Source organism: Magallana gigas, chromosome 1 (assembly GCF_963853765.1).
Source record: "Magallana gigas chromosome 1, xbMagGiga1.1, whole genome shotgun sequence".
NCBI classification, from domain to species: Eukaryota; Metazoa; Mollusca; class Bivalvia; order Ostreida; family Ostreidae; genus Magallana; species Magallana gigas.
Genome location: NC_088853.1, coordinates 28,386,255 through 28,404,548, shown reverse-complemented (window position 1 = coordinate 28,404,548; position 18,294 = coordinate 28,386,255). Strand labels below are relative to the sequence as shown.

Below are 18,294 nucleotides of genomic sequence, written 5' to 3'. Positions count from 1 at the left end.
GTCGGTTGACAATGGTTTTTCTCGAGGATGTCAATTTCAACTGTTATCCTTTCAAACATGCCCTATTAATATAATGACAACTTATAGTGGAGCTCAACTCCAGTTATTGGCGTTATATGTTAATGCACGTATTTCTAGCTAGCAATCGCCTCTGGCGATTCGATATTGTCTAAGTTTTAAACAACAATGAAGGATAAAGTGGAACTCAATAAAACAGAATATATATGATTTTTTTTTAACATTAAATAATTTTCAAGTGTAATGTGTGTTGGGCTTAGTGTTCACAAAACTAGAAATGCTGGGGTTTTTTTTCGGTTCTTGTTTCGTTAGCTTTTTTATATGCAATTTAAGCATTTTTTAAATTTATCAAAACTGAAGAGTCATCGTGATAAACTATTTATAACGTTGTGAAAAAAAGAGGTCATATTTTTTAATACCCGAATGCAAAAAATAAATCGTGATATATGCCGAAAGGTACAAAAACCGTTTAAATGCACATTACATCATATGAAATTCTAATGTAACATAAAGCTAGCAAATCAGTCAAACCTTATACATTCATTATAATTTATTATGAAAGCATTCTTTAAAAAGGGCTACTTAAGGAATTATAAGAGTGTTATGTAATGAATACGTAATACGTAATGAGTACATTTCTTAACAACTCTTTAATAACTTTGAAATCATATTTTTTATATACAAGCATTCATTTTAACAACAAATCCAGTCCATTAAACTGGCTATGGATTGACAATAATTTGAAATCGTTCACTTCTTACCAAAATGGGCCCTTTCAATATTGTTGTTTTAGCCTCTAATTATTAACCTCGTAAGCTGAAAAATTCTTCATGTACACGTACATGTATACGTATATATCATCCTTACACTTTCATGTTGAATGCTGTAATCCAAGTGATTTAGATGCAGTCTATAATCTGTGCTATTACCATCTACGGTAGCTAGCAACACACTTGGCAACGGATAGCACAACGAATTGCTACAAAAGCGAAAATTATGCGCGTACGGTCCGCCGTAGATTTTGCGTCATTCCAAAGGAAGTCAGTTTAAACAAAAAACTAATACAGTAAAATTTTCTTTAAAATCAAGAGATTCAGTATTAAAAAGGTACCTGTGTACAGTTGAAATTAACATTCCTTGAAAAACATTGTCATCCTTCGCTTTGGGTCGGTTAACAATGGTTTTTCTCGAGGATGTCAATTTCAACTGTTATCCTCTCAAACATGCACTATTAATACAATGAAAACTTACATTGAGCTCAACTCAACTTCAGTTATTGGCGATATCAAAGGTATACTGCAGTCATTATTTTTTTTAAAACGTCATCAATAAATTACCAGATTACAAAACACATATTAGCCTCGCACTGATTAGAAACATAGAACTTCATAAAGTAAAACATATTTTTTTTAAACCATGTCTAAGTCACGTCTTTGTTCCAGTCAAAACGATGTATATTGACTCTAGTGTTAATTTCGAAAGGATCGATGATTCTGATCTTACATATTTTCACTGCGTGTTCTTATATAAGAATAATGTAAATATCACATAAAATTACCCATAGAATTTAAAGAATATGATACAAATATACTTTGGAGATACATGTATGTGAAGTGCATTTTACCTCATTAGGAAAAAATATTACTGCATGCCATTACGATTATATGTAGCAGCCTGTGATCGATTGACCGGTAAAAAGTTGCAAACAAAACATTTGAGGAGGTAACATTGAACAGCCATCTACATTACCTACTCAGTTCTTCATTAGAGAAAATGATCAACAAACGTTCGGAGCCACAAGCACTTAAATAATAAATTCCTAATGAAACAATTGCTAAACCTCATGTTTCTGCAGGTTCCCGCTTTGTAAGCCACCTGAACTGATGGATAGCTTAAGTTTAGGCAATGTGTAAACCTATGTAAACGTCGGGCTTCCAAATGAACACCTTGTGTAAACCATGCATTTCTTGAGTTAACGCACAATTTGCATAGGATTTGTGTTATGCGGAAACTGTTGTTTTTTATACAGTGCTTCTTATCATGAACGTTCTTGGTCTCAACATGGTATAAGTTGGTTTACTTAAGTTTATATGTCAACAGTCTTTTAGAAGATCTAGTTTGAAATCAGTGTTGCCAGATATAGCAGGTCAAAATAAAACCGTGGTTGAGAAAATTCATTAAAAATGACAGGTGATGATAATGAACAGTGTTCAAATTTAAAAGTCCAAATTACAAAACAGGAACAGAGCTAACACATACCTCTTCAAAAAATAAAGGTAGGATCAGGTGCCATGATGAATTGAAGATCCTCTGCTGACCGGCCACATCCGCCGTGTGCTCTTTGTCGTAATCGGGAAAAACAAAAAGTTCCGTACACAATAAGGTAATTAATTATGTTCTAACAATTAGTATGAAAAAAGTCAGTCAGCAGAGACGTAGGGGAAGATTGTGTTTGCTGACAAGGTCGCTTTATCGATCAAAGAACTTACGAAAAGATGAGTTCAAACCAGACTGTTGATAGTCCTGTTTTATCAACTTTTTTCAGTTGCTTGCCTCGCCTTAAAAACTTTTCGTCCTAAGAGCATGCCTTTGCGTATCGAATTAACTGAGAGAGGCAAAAACACCATATGCAGGTGATGAAGGTATATTGCTATACAAGTAAGGACATTGACTACTGTAAAACGAGAAAATATGGCGCACTACAAATTTTAGCGCCTTTGGCGCAACTGCCTCTGAGCTCTAAAATTAATAGTCCGCCAACGATTTTCCATATGTATTAAATTTCTTCAAGTTGCAAAACAATAACGTCTGTCCATTTTTAAGGCTATATAGAAGTGTTCATTTAAATATCAGATGCTGTCGGTTATGTTTGTTTAAACAATAACACAGATAAACGGTGTGGGTTATCGGGTATAAGTGCCTAAACATGGATTTATTAATTCAGTTTTAATTGCTTTTTAATATCTCTCATTCGCACCTTGAACACTGGGCTTCTCCCCATGCAACTTCCATTTAGCGCCTCGGGGTGAAAATGTGATTAAGCGTGGCGATCGTTAACGCTGACAATACATGATTGATCATAATTCCTTTGATCTCTGATTAGTGGATATAAAGATAACAAGACGATACCTTTTTGTGTTTTTTTAATGTAAAATTACTGTGAAAAAAAAATTCTCTCATGGTGATCGAAACTCATGGTAAATGTAGCATTCGATTTCACTTTTAGTTTCGGGACTTTTCTAGTGTTATACAAGTCGACACGTTAACTTCAAAGTCCGATAACTCAAATTTGTTTACCAACAAAAATTACGCATCATCGCCAATAAATGAGGTTTTCATATCTATCTACTGACGATTTACACAAAAGTAAGTGTATTATTCTCAACGACAGTTTACCGTGCATGCGAGATAGAAATCAAAGTCGTTGTGTTCACGTGCTTGAGTGAACACAGAACTAAATTTTGGGCGTGATCGTTTATCAAACAGCAACTTTTTTTATGAAAAGATGCATGCGCTAAAATATAATTGCGCTTATGTACTGGCACTTGCGTTTGCGCTAAAATACGTAAGCGCCAAATTTTCTCGTTTTACAGTATAGAAAAAATGAAGCCATCGCGTTTAATATAAAGTTTTGATGGTAGGTTACCATCAATGTCAATTTCCGGTAAAATATCCAAATAAAAACAAATGAAGCAGACGCTGTGGTATCTAATTAAACAAAAAGCATTCGTCGTATAAAGGGCAGATAACAAATACAAAATTGCTTCAGCAAAATATATTAAAAAAAAAAAGAAAGAAAAAAAAACCCACGAATTATATGTTTGACCTTTCTGATTTAAAACTGCACTTCAAAATTCGAACCTTTAAGTAATTAAAGTTAATTATTTACCTTAACTAGCACTTTAAACGTAACAAGAAAAAAGATATGTTTTTGTGCAAATTAGGTTTGTTGGTCAGAAAATTCTTAACAACAGGCAAATGTGTTTGAGATGATAATCAAATTCTTCTCTATTTAAAAGGCGATTAAAATGTATATTTAAATCATTTAATCATTGCAAATTTTTTGATATCTAAAGATATAATACTTCATTTTTTATTCAAACTAAATGGATTTTGTCATTGACATTAATCATTCAAAATAAAAAAACGATTATTTTATATAACGAAGCCTTGAATTTTTGGGTGTTTATATTGACCGAAGAAACATTTATTTACTAGGTTGATGCCATTGATTTGGTCTTTGATAAGAACTCTGTCAAGGTATGCGTATGCATAGACTTGATTCACCGATTAACTGTATAAGTGACGCACATTTTCAACGATAATCATGTCAAGTGTCTACGTTTTTGGCCTGATTGCTATTTTTGTGAAATATACAGGTATTTGTTCTGTAGACTATTTTAATGACTCTGACTGTGTTTCTTTAATGCTAACATAAATCTTCATTCTATCAGCTGAATAATATTTTTTATCCTCTTCAAATTGTGTCATTTTGACAGTTGGACATTTATTTACGTGTACTTTATTATTCTTTTTTGCATTATCCTAAGATTGTTAGCTGCTTGTGAAGGCTGAAATGAGCAATGCTTCCAGCTAATTATAATATTGTTTTTTGCCGCAATAATGTATACATGTATAAATTTACAGCATACTTGAAATGAAATCAAAGATAATTAACAAAATGAATATATTTTCCTTGTCGCTCTGGGTTTTTTTTGGGGTTTTTTTTTTGATAACTTTAAAACAAAATGAATGATTGATTGATAAACACAGATATTTTTATAATATGTTTAAGGACAACGTGCCTCGGCATACATGTATGTCTTTAGTCTACTGTGCCTCGGCAATCCTCGTCACAAAACAGTTGCTAACTTAGAAAGTGTTTCATTTTGTATTTTTTTTTCTAAATAAAGATTTTAATCTTGCCTAGCTGAGAAAGTTGATATGTATAGCGCACTGGTCGCTGGTCAGATTGCTATAAAATTGGTTACAAACACGTAGTAGTTGTAATTTAAACAATATTGTATCATGCATAACATATAAACGGATAGCATTGTCTATAAAAAATCCTCTCCAAAATACATTTTAGTAGTTGTACATATGTTTGTTGCACAGAATCTGCCGCAGGATGTCTTTTTGGCTGGGACCATCATGGGGACTCCTGCTACTTTTTTTCTAAAGACACTCGGTCTTGGAACAGTTCATCGGTAGGTTTTAGCCTGTTTTTTATTAAAATTTTAGTTTTAATTACAGCTCAATCATTTAATTGTTTTGATTTTTTTAATTCTTTGTTATTAAATTTCAACATGCAACAAACTAGTATTTTTACAAAAAAAAAACGTGCAATGAAATTATATGGGCTTTTAAAACGCTTTTTAACGATTAAATCCACTTTAAACGGTATACGTGTTTATCTTACTCCCGGGACATCTGCATTTCATTTGGTGCAAGTTTGGTAGCCATTGAGTCACAGACTGAAGAGAAATTCATACAAAATAGAACACATATTGATTTCGGTCCGATTTCTTTTTCATTTCAAAAAAAGGCAATATTAACTGAGAGCTCGTCGGTAGCGACTAATTTATATACAACGTATAATTTCAATCCTTTGGCAAAACAATCTTGAAGAAGTATGTGCAAAAATGCACAATTATTTATCTAAAAAAAATCGTTTAATATCGTTTTTTGCTTTTGTTTTTATTTTCAGCAAGCTTTATGTTTTGGCTCGGTGGGCGCTACCAATTCACATCTAATCAGACTTAATACTGGGTTCAAACGGAACAAAAAAAACCAAAAAAACAAAAAACGGATATACGGACTGGTACCAAACACAACCAGATAATCCGGGTACTTACAGACATTGAAACGCAATAATACACCAACAAAGGGTGCGACCAGTGCGAGAATCGTTTCCTGTAAACGGTTTACCGTTCGTGTTAAGCATGAATCGTTTCCTGTAAATAGTTTAATGTTTCCTGTAAAGCGTTTTGTGTTTCATGCAAAGCGTGTAAAGCGCTTTGTGTTTCGAGTAAAGCATGCGATAGTCGTTCGACACGTTTCATCAGATTTCATTAGGAACTTTTCTCATTTATCACGTGATACAAAATAACTCCTGATTTTAAAACTTTCCGGAGTAGTTTGTTATTAACAAAACACTTGCATACGTGTGTTCAAGACCTTAAAAAAAACAAGTCCTTAAAATACTGTCATTTCGTTATAAAAATGTAGTATTTTAAGGGTTTTGTTTCGCCATCGATAACTGAACTTTTCAACAATGTACAATTTTCACACATAGCTTAGATATTTGATAACAAATGCAGCTGGCTAAACCTGTAAATCAAATTGTATTTTTTTCCTTTGGATGGTCACGCGTCTATTTTTTTGGTTAACAGACAATAACAGTTTTATGACTTTAATTTAGTATTTGATAAGGTACTCAGTTTTAATTGTATAAAGTTAAACAATTAAATGAACACAATTGAAGAAGAACAGGGGGAAATGTACTGTTTACATTTTATGTCTATAAATATATGGTTATTCTAACAGTGTGTGGTAAATAAGCCGTTTTGTGTATATTGAGTCTGGAATTTAATTATTTATATTGTTCTTCCCAATATAATGTTCTTAATTTTTTTTGCATAAAAAGGGATACAAACTATTTTTCTTTCTTTTTATGCAAATCGTCTAATTTTAATATTCTGAAATTTTATACACGGAACATAGTCTATACGTAGTTGATACGATATGAATAAAAAAAAAAGATGTAAGATTGTAATAATACGGATTCCAATATCAATGTCATTTAATAAACCATTTATCTTTTCTGCATTTTTTATTTTTTGGCAACAATTTCATTTATCATACGACATTGAAACGATTGCTAAGTATCTTTTTTAACGATTAATACATATTCATGCATGATTTGTAGCATTTTTTTATTGGTGTGAATGAATGAATTCTTTGTTAATAAATGTAAATATTGTTATTGTGATTTAAATAAAGATCTTTTTATCTGTATTTATAATATATGTTATAACGTGTCATTTTAAAATAATTCTTATAATCAGAGGAAAAATCTGCTTGTAAGGAAATCAAAGCGTGTCCAAAACGTGTAAAAAGCAAGCAACTATTTCGTGCGAGAAAAGTTTCGTGAAAATCGTTCAGCGTTTAGTGCAAACCGTTAAGAGTTTCAAACAAAGTGTGTATCGTTTGATGGACATGTAAATAGTTCAATGTCTCGTGTAAATCGTTTAGCGAGCGTGAATAGAACGTGCAGCGGCCGTGTGGTGTAGTAGTACGTTTCAGGGTCTGCACTGTGGAAGCACTGGAGCTCGTGGTGGCTTATATTTGTAATATTTGTTGATAGCGGTCTTCCAAAAATGTACATCCTTCACGAAAACAGATTTTTTAAAAAAGTTATTCTTCTTACTGAAACTAATGACCGATGTATCCACGAAAAAAAATACCCGCGAACACAAATTAAACTGATTTCACGATTTGTTTTATTTTGCTTATTCAACTTACTTATGTTATAAAATAAACACTATTTTATATTTTTTTAGGATGTAAACAGGTAAATGAATTATTGTCGGGGGTTTTTTTTCGCTAATGTGTTGACCGATAAATATCTTTACGAGTCAATTTAGGTGAATTTATTATTTTAAAAACTTTTTTGTACTCTATATTATTAACGCGAAAAGCTACGACATACTTCTTAAACTGTTTTTTTTAGTAGAGTAAGTAGTTAAGATTTTTACTAGCATATGATTTTGATTTTAAGATAGTAATGATTATTATTTTACGAATTAGTGTATGGTTTCAATAGTCAAGGCAGATAATAATAGCTATTATAGATCGGTCCTCTACTTTAGTTTTGAAAAGTGATTTTGGTTGCAGGTACCGCATGAAAGGGTCTTTGGTGGTCACATAATTTACGAAAATGGTAAAAATGTGTATTTTCTCTTTACATTGGCGCCAGTAATTACCCGATAAAGGATATTAAACATATTTTGTAGCATCTCAATCTTTATGATATATTTTTTGCCAAAAAGGCGTAAACGTACAGAATCATTAAAAAATAAATTGACTTAAACAAATTTAAAATTAAGTATGCATCTATACATGTTATAAAAAGGACTTTAACTATGTGTCTTCTAAAATTGTTTGAAACAGCAAAATATATGTGTATGGTATATAATTAATTCAAGTGCTTTTTCGAAATCAACAGATAATTTTTATGGAGATAATTTGATAAAGAAGTTTGGGCTACCTCATTTGTTTATGATTTACATAAGGAAATATGTTTAAAAAAAAAGAAGATATTTTTTGCTCGGGTCATACAGAAAAATATGGTTTTTGTGTATAGAAAATAAAATCATTTAAATGATCATCAGACATTTTAGAATTGTCAATATGTATTTTAAGGGCAACAGCATTGTCTTTCGATAAGGAAGGATTATAACTACCAGTGGCGTGATGACTATTGCCCCGAGTTACACGGATACATCTGCGAAATGACGTAAATATTGTTACATTGCCTTCGAGAAATGATTTTCGTGATTGTAATTTTTTTAACAATCATTGAAATTATTTATTAAGGCATCTATTATAATAATCATAATTTTAAAAACAACCAATGACAAAAACTTAAGAATGTTTACTTCTAACTGCTGAATTTCTTTTCTTTTTTTATAGTTTAAGCCTTGGAAATCTTATTGGATGAAGAATCATGCATGCAAATATTTAATCACAGATTTAGAATTAGATTTATCTCTGTAATCTCTCTAATCGAAGATAGAAATATATTTAATAAAGAGGATTTTTTTCTTCAACACATTGTCTTCAAACATTTTTTACTGTAGTTTTGTTTAGAGAGTTGTTTTTTTTTTGTTGTTGTTGTTGTTTTTTTTGTATTTACATACATGTATAGATGCAGCAAACAAACTTCAAAATTATGGATTAAAAATATATTTCGTATTTATATTCAATCTTTGTTATATGTGAGCCTAACATAAAAATGATGAAAATAAACTTATATTTCAAAACTTATGGTTAAGTAATATATATGGCTTTTCCCCACTTTAAATTCTTTGCATAAAAATCGCAAATTGTTGCATTTAAACTTGAATTTTAGATAACAAGGGTCAATTGATGTGAAATTAATATGATAACCTTTGCATTGTAAACTTATATATACGATTCTGAAAATCATTACCTTATTATCATAACTATGAGTAGAATTTATGAATAATTGACGTTATATTATACATCAAGATTGTTTAATCATGTTCATTATGGTGCATATTTCTACGGTAATTGCCATACATTAGATAAATTACAGTATTACAAACTGCATAGAAGCAGCTGCGTTTGTCATTTCGAAATGCCGGGTTTTATATATACATGCATGAGTTTGTTGATTATTGTGATATTGACTCTGGTGGTGCAACATGGGTTTGATGGGACAGTATGTCTTGGTAGTGATAGTATGTTTATTGATCGGAGGACAAAATGCCGTAAGTTTTTTTGTTTTTTTTTTAACTCGGTTAAACAAAAAAAAAGTGAAACTGTTAGTTGTGGTTGGGTTTTTGTTTTTGCAGTAATGGGGTAAATATACATTTACTAATGACTGAAAACAATATTTAATGTGTAATAAGTATAAAACCAATCTGTTGTTTATGTATATATTGTTTATGCTTTGTAATGTAATCCTTCCGATATATTATTTAAAATTTAAAATTCCAAACTTGCTTTGAGCTAAATGATAACTTTTACTACAAATACAGAAAAGAAACTACTGTGGTTTCAATTGTGTTTTATAAAGAATTTAACTTAAATTTAGGATTAATGTAGGAACCAGTTGTCGATCACTGAATCTACTTAATTTCCATATAACATTTCAGAATGCTGAAATTATCCGAAAACTTCAGAAGGCGGCGTTGCAACCTTTGTCTTTGAGTACGGAACCCTCTGAAAAAGAATCCTACATCTTTGGACAGTTTCTGGGACCTTTGGATACAGAGGCGACATTTGATGGCGGCGAGCTTATCTCATTCCAAAACAGTAGGTAAACTTTTTTCCTAGGACTATATTTTCTTGTGCATTAATATTTTTCTAAAAATTTGTTAGTAATGATTTTAAGCATTCCATTCTGATTCTGAATGTTAAACCATGTTTTAAGATTTGTATAGAAAAGCTTGCTTTTTTAAATGAATTGCCCGTTAAAAATTGACGATGGTGCATGTTGAACGATGAAAAATGCAAGTAATTTTCGTTCTTAAATTTAGTGTATCACTTAGAATCCGAAGGGGAAAAATAAAAAGCAGGTAAATGTCCATGGTTAGAGAAATTGAACAACCTAACGTGTACTGTAAAAAATACATACGCAAACTTGTTTTAATACTTATTCGGATATATCGAAGTATTGGATATAGCGTAGTTTTATAGACTTCCAGTCAGTCTAATCCTTAAATAATTCATTGAAGAATTTCACGGACTCCGATATATCAATTTATGGATTCAGCAAACTGATTTCGAGTTACTTAGAAGTAAAAATAGCAAAATAGAGTGTTGCAAATAAGCGTGAATACTCCCTTATGCCCCAGTCACACATTCACGGATTAAATGCCGGATTAGCTACGGAAGCGATCCGGAATCATTCGTGGCGATATGCATTTATGAGTGACTTTTCCGTCTGTAATCGTATCCAAACGTAGCAATACTTGTATAGCTACGACAATTTTTGAACATGTTCAAAATTCCACTACGGATGAAACCACGGTAGTACTTCCTTAGAAAAACTTACTAAACCGTTTTAAAACGTAGAAGTCCGTTGTAACTCCATATAAATCCGTAGTAATTCGTATGTATCAATTTGTATCCATTCTGTAGTGCATCCGTACTAACTCCGTATCATTAGCAGAACCTAGGAGTTGATCTGTGAATGTGTGACTGGGGCATTAACAATTATTTGATTTTCCGGTGTCAACCGTGGAAAATATTCCGTATAGTAGAACCGTGGAGCTCATCCGTGAATGTGTGACTGGGGCATAACGTCGAAAGTACCTTTAAATATCCGTGTCACTTCAAGAGCCATATTTAGATATTGACACATTGCAAAGACGACTATATTTACATTGCATTAGGAAGATGACAATGTATTTTGTATTTGATGCTAACATATATCAATTTGATATCTACTGCCAAGCTTGTTTAAAATATATTTAAAATATCGTAGCTACTTAAATGAATCTTATTCTGGCTCTTTAAAAAAATCAGAGTTGTAATTATAATCATCCCATATTTCTATCGTATCTAGATACACGCTTTTTCTAAATAAAAAGGTGGATTTTTATCCAGACATATGTTCGTTAACATATTGCTTCGTCTCGGATTCATGAATACTTTTTCAAAGATATTTTTTGGTTACTTTTATCAACTTCTACACATATCTTTCAAATTGGCATACCCGGTTATTTCATAAAAAGGGGAAAAATCAACTTCCTACATTGTTTTAAAATCACTTGTTAAGAAGAAAATGTTCGTAATTAAAGTTTTAACGGGAACTTCAAATATATGTTAAATTTCACGCTAGGAAAACGTTTAAACATTCTTTGCTTTGGAGTACGTTTTACAAATACTGAACTTGACACGTACTGAACTTTTATGACATTTCACTCAGCGATTCATTATATATAGATCAAAATCAATAAAAATTTACACAGTTTTACATTTCACGTTTTATTTTTAGATCTTACGCGAGAAGGCAGCACAGCATGGGAGGCAAACATGAATAGCAGGTTCTCCGACTATAACAGCTGGCTTGTCCTAAAATCGAGTTCCACACGGGAAAGTTTGACTTTGTTGTTAAAATACAAATCCGCTAATCGCTTTCAAACAACGTTCGTCGAAAACAGCTGCGAAATAGGAATAGAGAAGACTGAGCTGGTTAACCAGACACAATACAAAGCTACAACGAGGAACTGCGGGAACAATAACGTCGTTAGGGATACCTTCAGCGTCGGTTTAACCTTTACCAAAACAGAAAAGACAGAGAACATTATTACCCGGTATCCAGGCGAGGCAATCAACGAGAATCATTTGAAATATGTGGATACATACAAAGTTGAAAATGAAGACACATATTACGCCATATTTAAATGGCCGGCCATGGAGAAGGATGGCGTCACCCTTGATGGTCTTTCCTTTGAATTGTGGGTTAATGAAAATGATGCACTCATTTCCAGAATTCGCATTTGGCGATTCAATATTGTCTAAATTATAAGCATCAATGAAGGATATACGTGGAACTTAATAAAACAGAACAAACGTAATTTGATTTCTTGTTTTTTATCTCAACATTAAATAATTTGATTTTCATGCGCACTGTCTACTGTGCTTAATGCCTACAAAACTAGAAATTTTGTTTTTGAAATAGAGATGTAACATTTCTCTTCTGTTTTTCTTTAGCTTTTTCTACGCATTTTAAATATTCTTCAATGGCTCATTATATAATATCAATGAGATAAGTGATATATGCCAAAACTTAAGAAAGGAAAAACTATCATTAATACATTTAAGATCATGTAGAATTCATAAACAATTAAATTTTTTGGAACATAAAATCATGTAAAATTCATAAACAGTTAAATTTAATGGAACATAAACCTAACAAATCGGTCAAATCATATACATATGTGATATGTTCAAATCAATTTGAACATCAAGATGCCTTTTTGATCTAAATGATTACGATAGCAGATTAAAATACACTTAAAGAACAAAAACGTTGGCTTGTGATGAGCAAGATCCTTAATATCCAGAGGTAAACTGGTTGTTGGATCGACTTACGGGGACAAATCTGCAATTGGCGTCTGTATTGTAACATTTACCTTGATGAATTTTTTTCTAGGTAGTCCACTAAAAATCAAAAAGTCAAAAATTGAAAATAACATGAAATCGTTTACTTCTTAAAATAAATCGCTTTCATCATTGTTTAAACATGAGGAATATAATTCTCGTGAGGTATAAAATTATTCATGTATACATACATGAGTCCTTTTTGTAGTTGAACGTTTTATGCTAACATCTAATTGGTTAAGACGCTGTCAATAATTCGATCTATTTTTCATTTCTATTTTAGCGTTAGAAACACTTGTTAAAATAACGGTTAAAACAATGAAAACAATGCCTGTATGGAAAGCTAACAGTTGAAATTGACACCCTTCGAGAATGATTGTTAACTTCCGCTTTGCGTTGGTTGACAATGGTTTTCTTTGTGGTGTCAATTGCAACTGTAATTTTACCAAACAGGCAGTGTTTAGATAATGACGACTGACAATTGAGCACAATCCTACCTCAGTTAAAAGTTTTCATATCAAAGACATTCCACAGACTTATATTTACAATTGCCATCAATAAATTAGCAGATAACAGAACACATAATAGCCTCGCACTGATTACAGATAACTTCAAAAAGCAGTACTTTTTAAAGAAAAAAAGTTGTTTAAATCGTGTCTTATTTCCATAAGGATATGCAATGACGGAGTGGTAATTTCGCAAAGATCAATGCGTCTGTTTAAAGAATCTTACCTAAGGCCATTATTAAAAATATCCATGTTTCCTCTAACCCGAACCTAAATTTTGAAGGTGAGTGGGTAGGTCGGTAGGTCGGTCGGTCGGTCGGTCGGTCGGTCGATGGTTGGGTGGGTGGGTAGGTAGTAGGTAGGAAGGTAGGTATAATAGTTGTTATTAATTATAACTATTGATGGTCTTTGATAAATATTGAAGTATAAATAATTACAGAGCTAATTTAAAAAAAAAGATCAGGCGAATAATCACACATTTTTTTAAACGTTCAGTATAATTGATTTTTACACATGCTATCATTTTGATGATTAAAATTTGACAATGTATTTTGTGTTGAGGGATTAGTTTTTCATTATAATAAAAAAAATACCCTGCAATGTATGTGTTAATTTAGGAAATAAGATTAACAAATTTCCTAAGGTATGCACACGTTTACTTTGTACATGTACCAAGCGGATTAAGATAATTATCGTTTATGCATGTCTAAATATGAATTGATTTAATTATGTTTGAAAGAGGAATAAACATTATTAAACATATTTAATGAAACAGTTAAAAATAGTTTTGGTCACTGGGAAAACTGATCACAGAAAGTTTATAATGAGAACTCGTGTGTCAAATTTGAACTTTTTTGCTCAGATTGATCAACAACTCAGAAGAAAAAAAAATGACTTTTAACGACTCTTCTGTATTATTTGGGTTTGCTCTGTTCAGGGATATTTCATTGAATTTACTCAAATTCTATTTGACACAATAAACGACAACATGTTTCGAGTTATTAATACTCATAAGGCGCTTGTTATATGCAAAATACAGTTTGCATACAAACGAAAAACTCCGATCTCAATTATTTATCCTAAAAAATTCTACTTTCCAGATTGAATGATGAGCGGATGGTAAGCGCACTCTGTGCAAACGATGAGCGCACACTGAATGACATTTGGTGAGCGCTTGTGAACGGGGAACACATCACATGATATGTGAACGCTATTTGAACGCTGGATAAACAATCAGTTCGGAGTGTTTCAAGAGTTATTATGTTCTTGTGTTTCGTCGGTAATAAGAAAGATCAACCCATAAACTTCTTGTAAGTATTGTTATCAGCCTATATATAATATTATCTGACTGAACGGTTAGTAAACGCTGAATAAAGAATGAGCGAACGGTAGAGCGCAAGTGAACGCACGGTGGGAGCTTTGTTACCTGTAAGCGCAAACGGAACGAAACGGAGAGCGCAAGTGAAAATGGAAAGGGAAAGTAAAACGTTCCAGGGACTGTAGTCAACAATTGTACTTTATTTGTTCAACTATTAGTAAATTTTAGTAGAATTTTACTTTTTGAATATATCGCTGACTTAAAAGCGATACAGCAAGCGATACATATTGATTCGATATCATATGCATAAGTTTCTTGTTTGAAGAACACTTCAAATATTAACGTTAGAATTAAATACAAGGTACATGTAAGAAAAGAAAGATTGAAAGCAAATATTTGAACGCTGCTTTATTGAACTACATCTTACTTTCATTAAAGACAGAAAAAAACTTAGACAATTTTGAATTTCCAAATGCGAACTCCAGCAATTGCATCACCCATGAAAGCGTCTTTCTCATTTAACCACAACTCAAAGCGAACGCTGTCAACAGTGACGCCATCTTGTTTCATCATCGGCCATTTTAAAATGGCGTGATAAACATCTTTATCTTTTCTCTTGTATGTATCTACATATTTTAAATATCTATCATGGATAGTCTCTGTAGAATACGGGTAACGTGACGCGAGGTTGACCACCTTCTTGGTGTTGTTAACGTTTAAACCAACGATAAAGAACTCTCTCACGACATCGTGGTATTCGCAGTTCTTTGCTGTTCCTATGTATTCGGTCTGAAAGGTGCTCTCTACCTTTTCTATTCCGATTTCGCAGCTATTTTCGATGAACCTTGTTTGAGAGCGATTAGCGTAGTTGTAGTTAAACATCACCAGCAAAGTTTCCTCCGTGGAGTTTGAATGCAGGGTTAGCCAGCTGTCGTAGTTGGAATGACTGTTTCTCATCTCGGCCTCATATTCCAAGCCCCATCGTTGAAACTCTGAAATAAGAATGATTTATAATTTTGCTATTAATGTAACATAGCGAATTTGTCGATATTAATGTGCATTAAAGTACATCATAATTGAAATACTATCACCAGTTTAGAAGTTTCAAATTTAAACATTATTTAACCAAAAATAGCTTTTAAAAATATTTGGAAAGGTAAAAATTGTAAAACCCCAGGTGGAATTCGAACACATGACATACAAATTCGTAGTATACCATTCAAACCACTGCGCTACACTGATATGTGACAGAATTGGGAAAGAAACTACTTATATCTACATTTGGTTTTATTGTGTATTAAGATAAACAATGCGTCACAACATGGAAGTGTCCCATACTACCTTAATACAAATTCTTGTTGTTGATGGATTTTCCAAAAACATAACTGATGAAAAGATATATTGTTAGTTGTGTAGGTGAACGAAATGTGAGAGCCAATAGATCCAAAAGTGCTTATTTGTATACTGTGGAATCATTTAAATTCATGGGGCCAATTTTCGTGGACTGTTGGTATTTTACTTATTCGTGGGGATCTAATTTCGTGGGTGCGTCAGTTTTCCCTTTTAGTAATAAAGAATACTCTGTCTAATTTTTTTCGTGGAGGACATAAATTCGTGGGCAAGGGCTACCCACGAAAACCACGAACATTGAGTCACCGCGAATTATAATGATTCCACAGTACTTAATAGAGTATGGTTAAATTGGTTAAAATTTTGTGGATTTATTTTTTTTCTAAGACATGCTGTCTTGTGAAGTCAATACTCCTGCTTTTCCTGCTTTGATAAAAACCTAGTTCAAATCTGCCATAATCAAAAGCACCCAATTTCTATTTAATGTATCACTGCATAAAAGCTACTTTAAAGATTTCAAGTTTTCAATGACAATGTTTAAAATATTTAGCAAACAACTATTGAAATCAACATGCCCCTAAATATATATGTCCCACTCTTTGAAACGAGAATATCTCCCACCCGCCTATATACCGATTTCAGAAGGATCAAAGACAGCCTAATTATTACTTAAACATGTATTATTTTTCTAGACAAAGATATGTTCTTTAAACAACCAAAACTATTGTATATCAAACTGTATTCAAATATATAAAAAATAGTTTTTAAAGAAATTATGATAATTTAAAATTATATAATTATTTTTTACAGGGAAAAACAACAGCTTTTTAACAATTATTAAAAAAAATCTTTCATGCACAAGCATATAAAAATATTGTTCTAAAAAAAAAGTTGACCTACTATTTTGGAATGATATTAATTCGTCGCCATCAAATTTTGCCTCTGTATCTGGAGGCCCAGTAAACCGCCCAAAATAGTTGGATTGTTGACCCAAAGATTCAGTGCTCAAATATAAAGTCTGAAATGACGCTTTCTGGAGTTTTCTTATAATTTCAGATTTCTGTAATGTATTACAAGAAGACAAATGATCAGACTCTTGACACTCACTTTATAATCGGTTAATAAACATAATATCTTCCCTCTAAAGCGATTCAAACTCACGTCAAATATGTATCGTATTCTTCAAAAAATACCATGAAATTGTTTCACACCCTCTTGTCTCGTGAATGAATTTTTAACGATCAAGATCAAAATTTGAATTTATATCCAGGAAAAATGTTGTTCTTTTTATTTGATATACCAGAAAAAAGACACATTAATGCTGATTATACCTAAAAAAATTTTCACTTAATATCAATCAATATATCATATAGATATAAGTTTAAAAAAGATACAAAACTTACAGAGTACTGCCTTCCCACCAGAAAAAATACTAATGGTACCAGTAGATACAATTTCATCATGCCCATGTCTCTACACAATAACTAGCCACAGTATCTCAACACTGCGAAAATATTGTGAAGAGAGGAAAACAGCAGCTTCGAATTTTAAATAAGATCACAGTGCACAATTGATGAAGTGAGATATCAACTTTTCAAAATTGTTCAGGGGAATTTGAAATGAATTGCAATTGACATTTATCAAACCAAAATTGGATAATTCAAGTAATCATTACTGCAAGACTGAAATTATGTTCACATCATTATAGTTTTACAATGCAAAGGTCATCAAATTAATTCAATATTTACCAACGTTCATAAGTTAACTATGTAAAGTTATAATGTGAAGGGTTGCACAATTTTATGAACGTCCAATGTATAAAAGAAAAGGTCGATATACATGTAAGTTTTTTTTTAGTATGCCCTCTTTAGGGAATAAAGCCTTTTACATAGCAGGATTAAATATTAGAGAACAATTTTTGTAAAATATGTGATAGTTTGTTTGTTTGTTTTCTAAACTTCTCCTGTAATTATACTTCTTTTTTTTAAATGGCATGCAATAATATGATATATATGTAGATCCAATAACATATTTCATTTTCATTCATAAGGATGACGGACCCAACTCATTTCTAAAGTAGTTATTTTCATGACAATTTATATGAGTTAGAGCTCTTAACGATATCCAAACAATCAATAAAAAGATTATAAACTTAATTTTTAATGTTTTAGTAGAAAGCGTGTTAAATATTGCTTGTATTACTTCTTTTTTTTAATAAAACATAACGGAATGGGAGTTCTTGTG

At 31.8% G+C, this 18,294-nt stretch overlaps 2 protein-coding genes and 1 long non-coding RNA gene across 3 annotated transcripts; 2 read left to right on the top strand and 1 right to left on the bottom strand.

Moving 5' to 3' along the window:
• The first annotated feature begins 4,311 nt into the window (after nt 1–4,311).
• Nucleotides 4,312–8,850, top strand: LOC117687087 (uncharacterized). Its single transcript, XR_010711828.1, has 4 exons — nt 4,312–4,397; nt 5,134–5,225; nt 8,443–8,536; nt 8,713–8,850. It is a non-coding gene; the product is annotated as an uncharacterized lncRNA (long non-coding RNA).
• A 534-nt stretch (nt 8,851–9,384) lies between these two features.
• LOC117687913 (uncharacterized) lies at nt 9,385–12,348 on the top strand. Its single transcript, XM_034465312.2, has 3 exons — nt 9,385–9,533; nt 9,921–10,080; nt 11,768–12,348. The coding sequence occupies exons 1-3, from the start codon at nt 9,468–9,470 to the stop codon at nt 12,292–12,294; spliced, it is 753 nt and encodes a 250-aa protein (XP_034321203.2). The 5' UTR covers nt 9,385–9,467; the 3' UTR covers nt 12,295–12,348.
• Nucleotides 12,349–15,093: 2,745 nt separating this feature from the next.
• Nucleotides 15,094–17,622, bottom strand: LOC117687912 (uncharacterized). The gene is made up of 3 exons (XM_034465311.2): nt 17,454–17,622; nt 16,951–17,110; nt 15,094–15,692 (listed from the first exon to the last, which is right to left on the bottom strand). The coding sequence occupies exons 1-3, from the start codon at nt 17,517–17,519 to the stop codon at nt 15,151–15,153; spliced, it is 768 nt and encodes a 255-aa protein (XP_034321202.2). The 5' UTR covers nt 17,520–17,622; the 3' UTR covers nt 15,094–15,150.
• Between the last annotated feature and the right edge of the window lie 672 nt (nt 17,623–18,294).

What these genes read in the sequence shown, in the direction of transcription:
- LOC117687912 (XM_034465311.2), bottom strand. Translation starts at nt 17,519, where the DNA reads ATGGGCATGATGAAATTGTATCTACTGGTACCATTAGTATTTTTTCTG. An exon ending in TGGTGGGAAGGCAGTACTCT is followed by an intron (nt 17,111 to 17,453) that starts GTAAGTTTTGTA and finishes AATACATTACAG; the next exon opens with AAATCTGAAATTATAAGAAA. An exon ending in ATTAATATCATTCCAAAATA is followed by an intron (nt 15,693 to 16,950) that starts GTAGGTCAACTT and finishes TTCTTATTTCAG; the next exon opens with AGTTTCAACGATGGGGCTTG.
- LOC117687913 (XM_034465312.2), top strand. Translation starts at nt 9,468, where the DNA reads ATGGGTTTGATGGGACAGTATGTCTTGGTAGTGATAGTATGTTTATTG. An exon ending in TGATCGGAGGACAAAATGCC is followed by an intron (nt 9,534 to 9,920) that starts GTAAGTTTTTTT and finishes ATAACATTTCAG; the next exon opens with AATGCTGAAATTATCCGAAA. An exon ending in GCTTATCTCATTCCAAAACA is followed by an intron (nt 10,081 to 11,767) that starts GTAGGTAAACTT and finishes TTTTATTTTTAG; the next exon opens with ATCTTACGCGAGAAGGCAGC.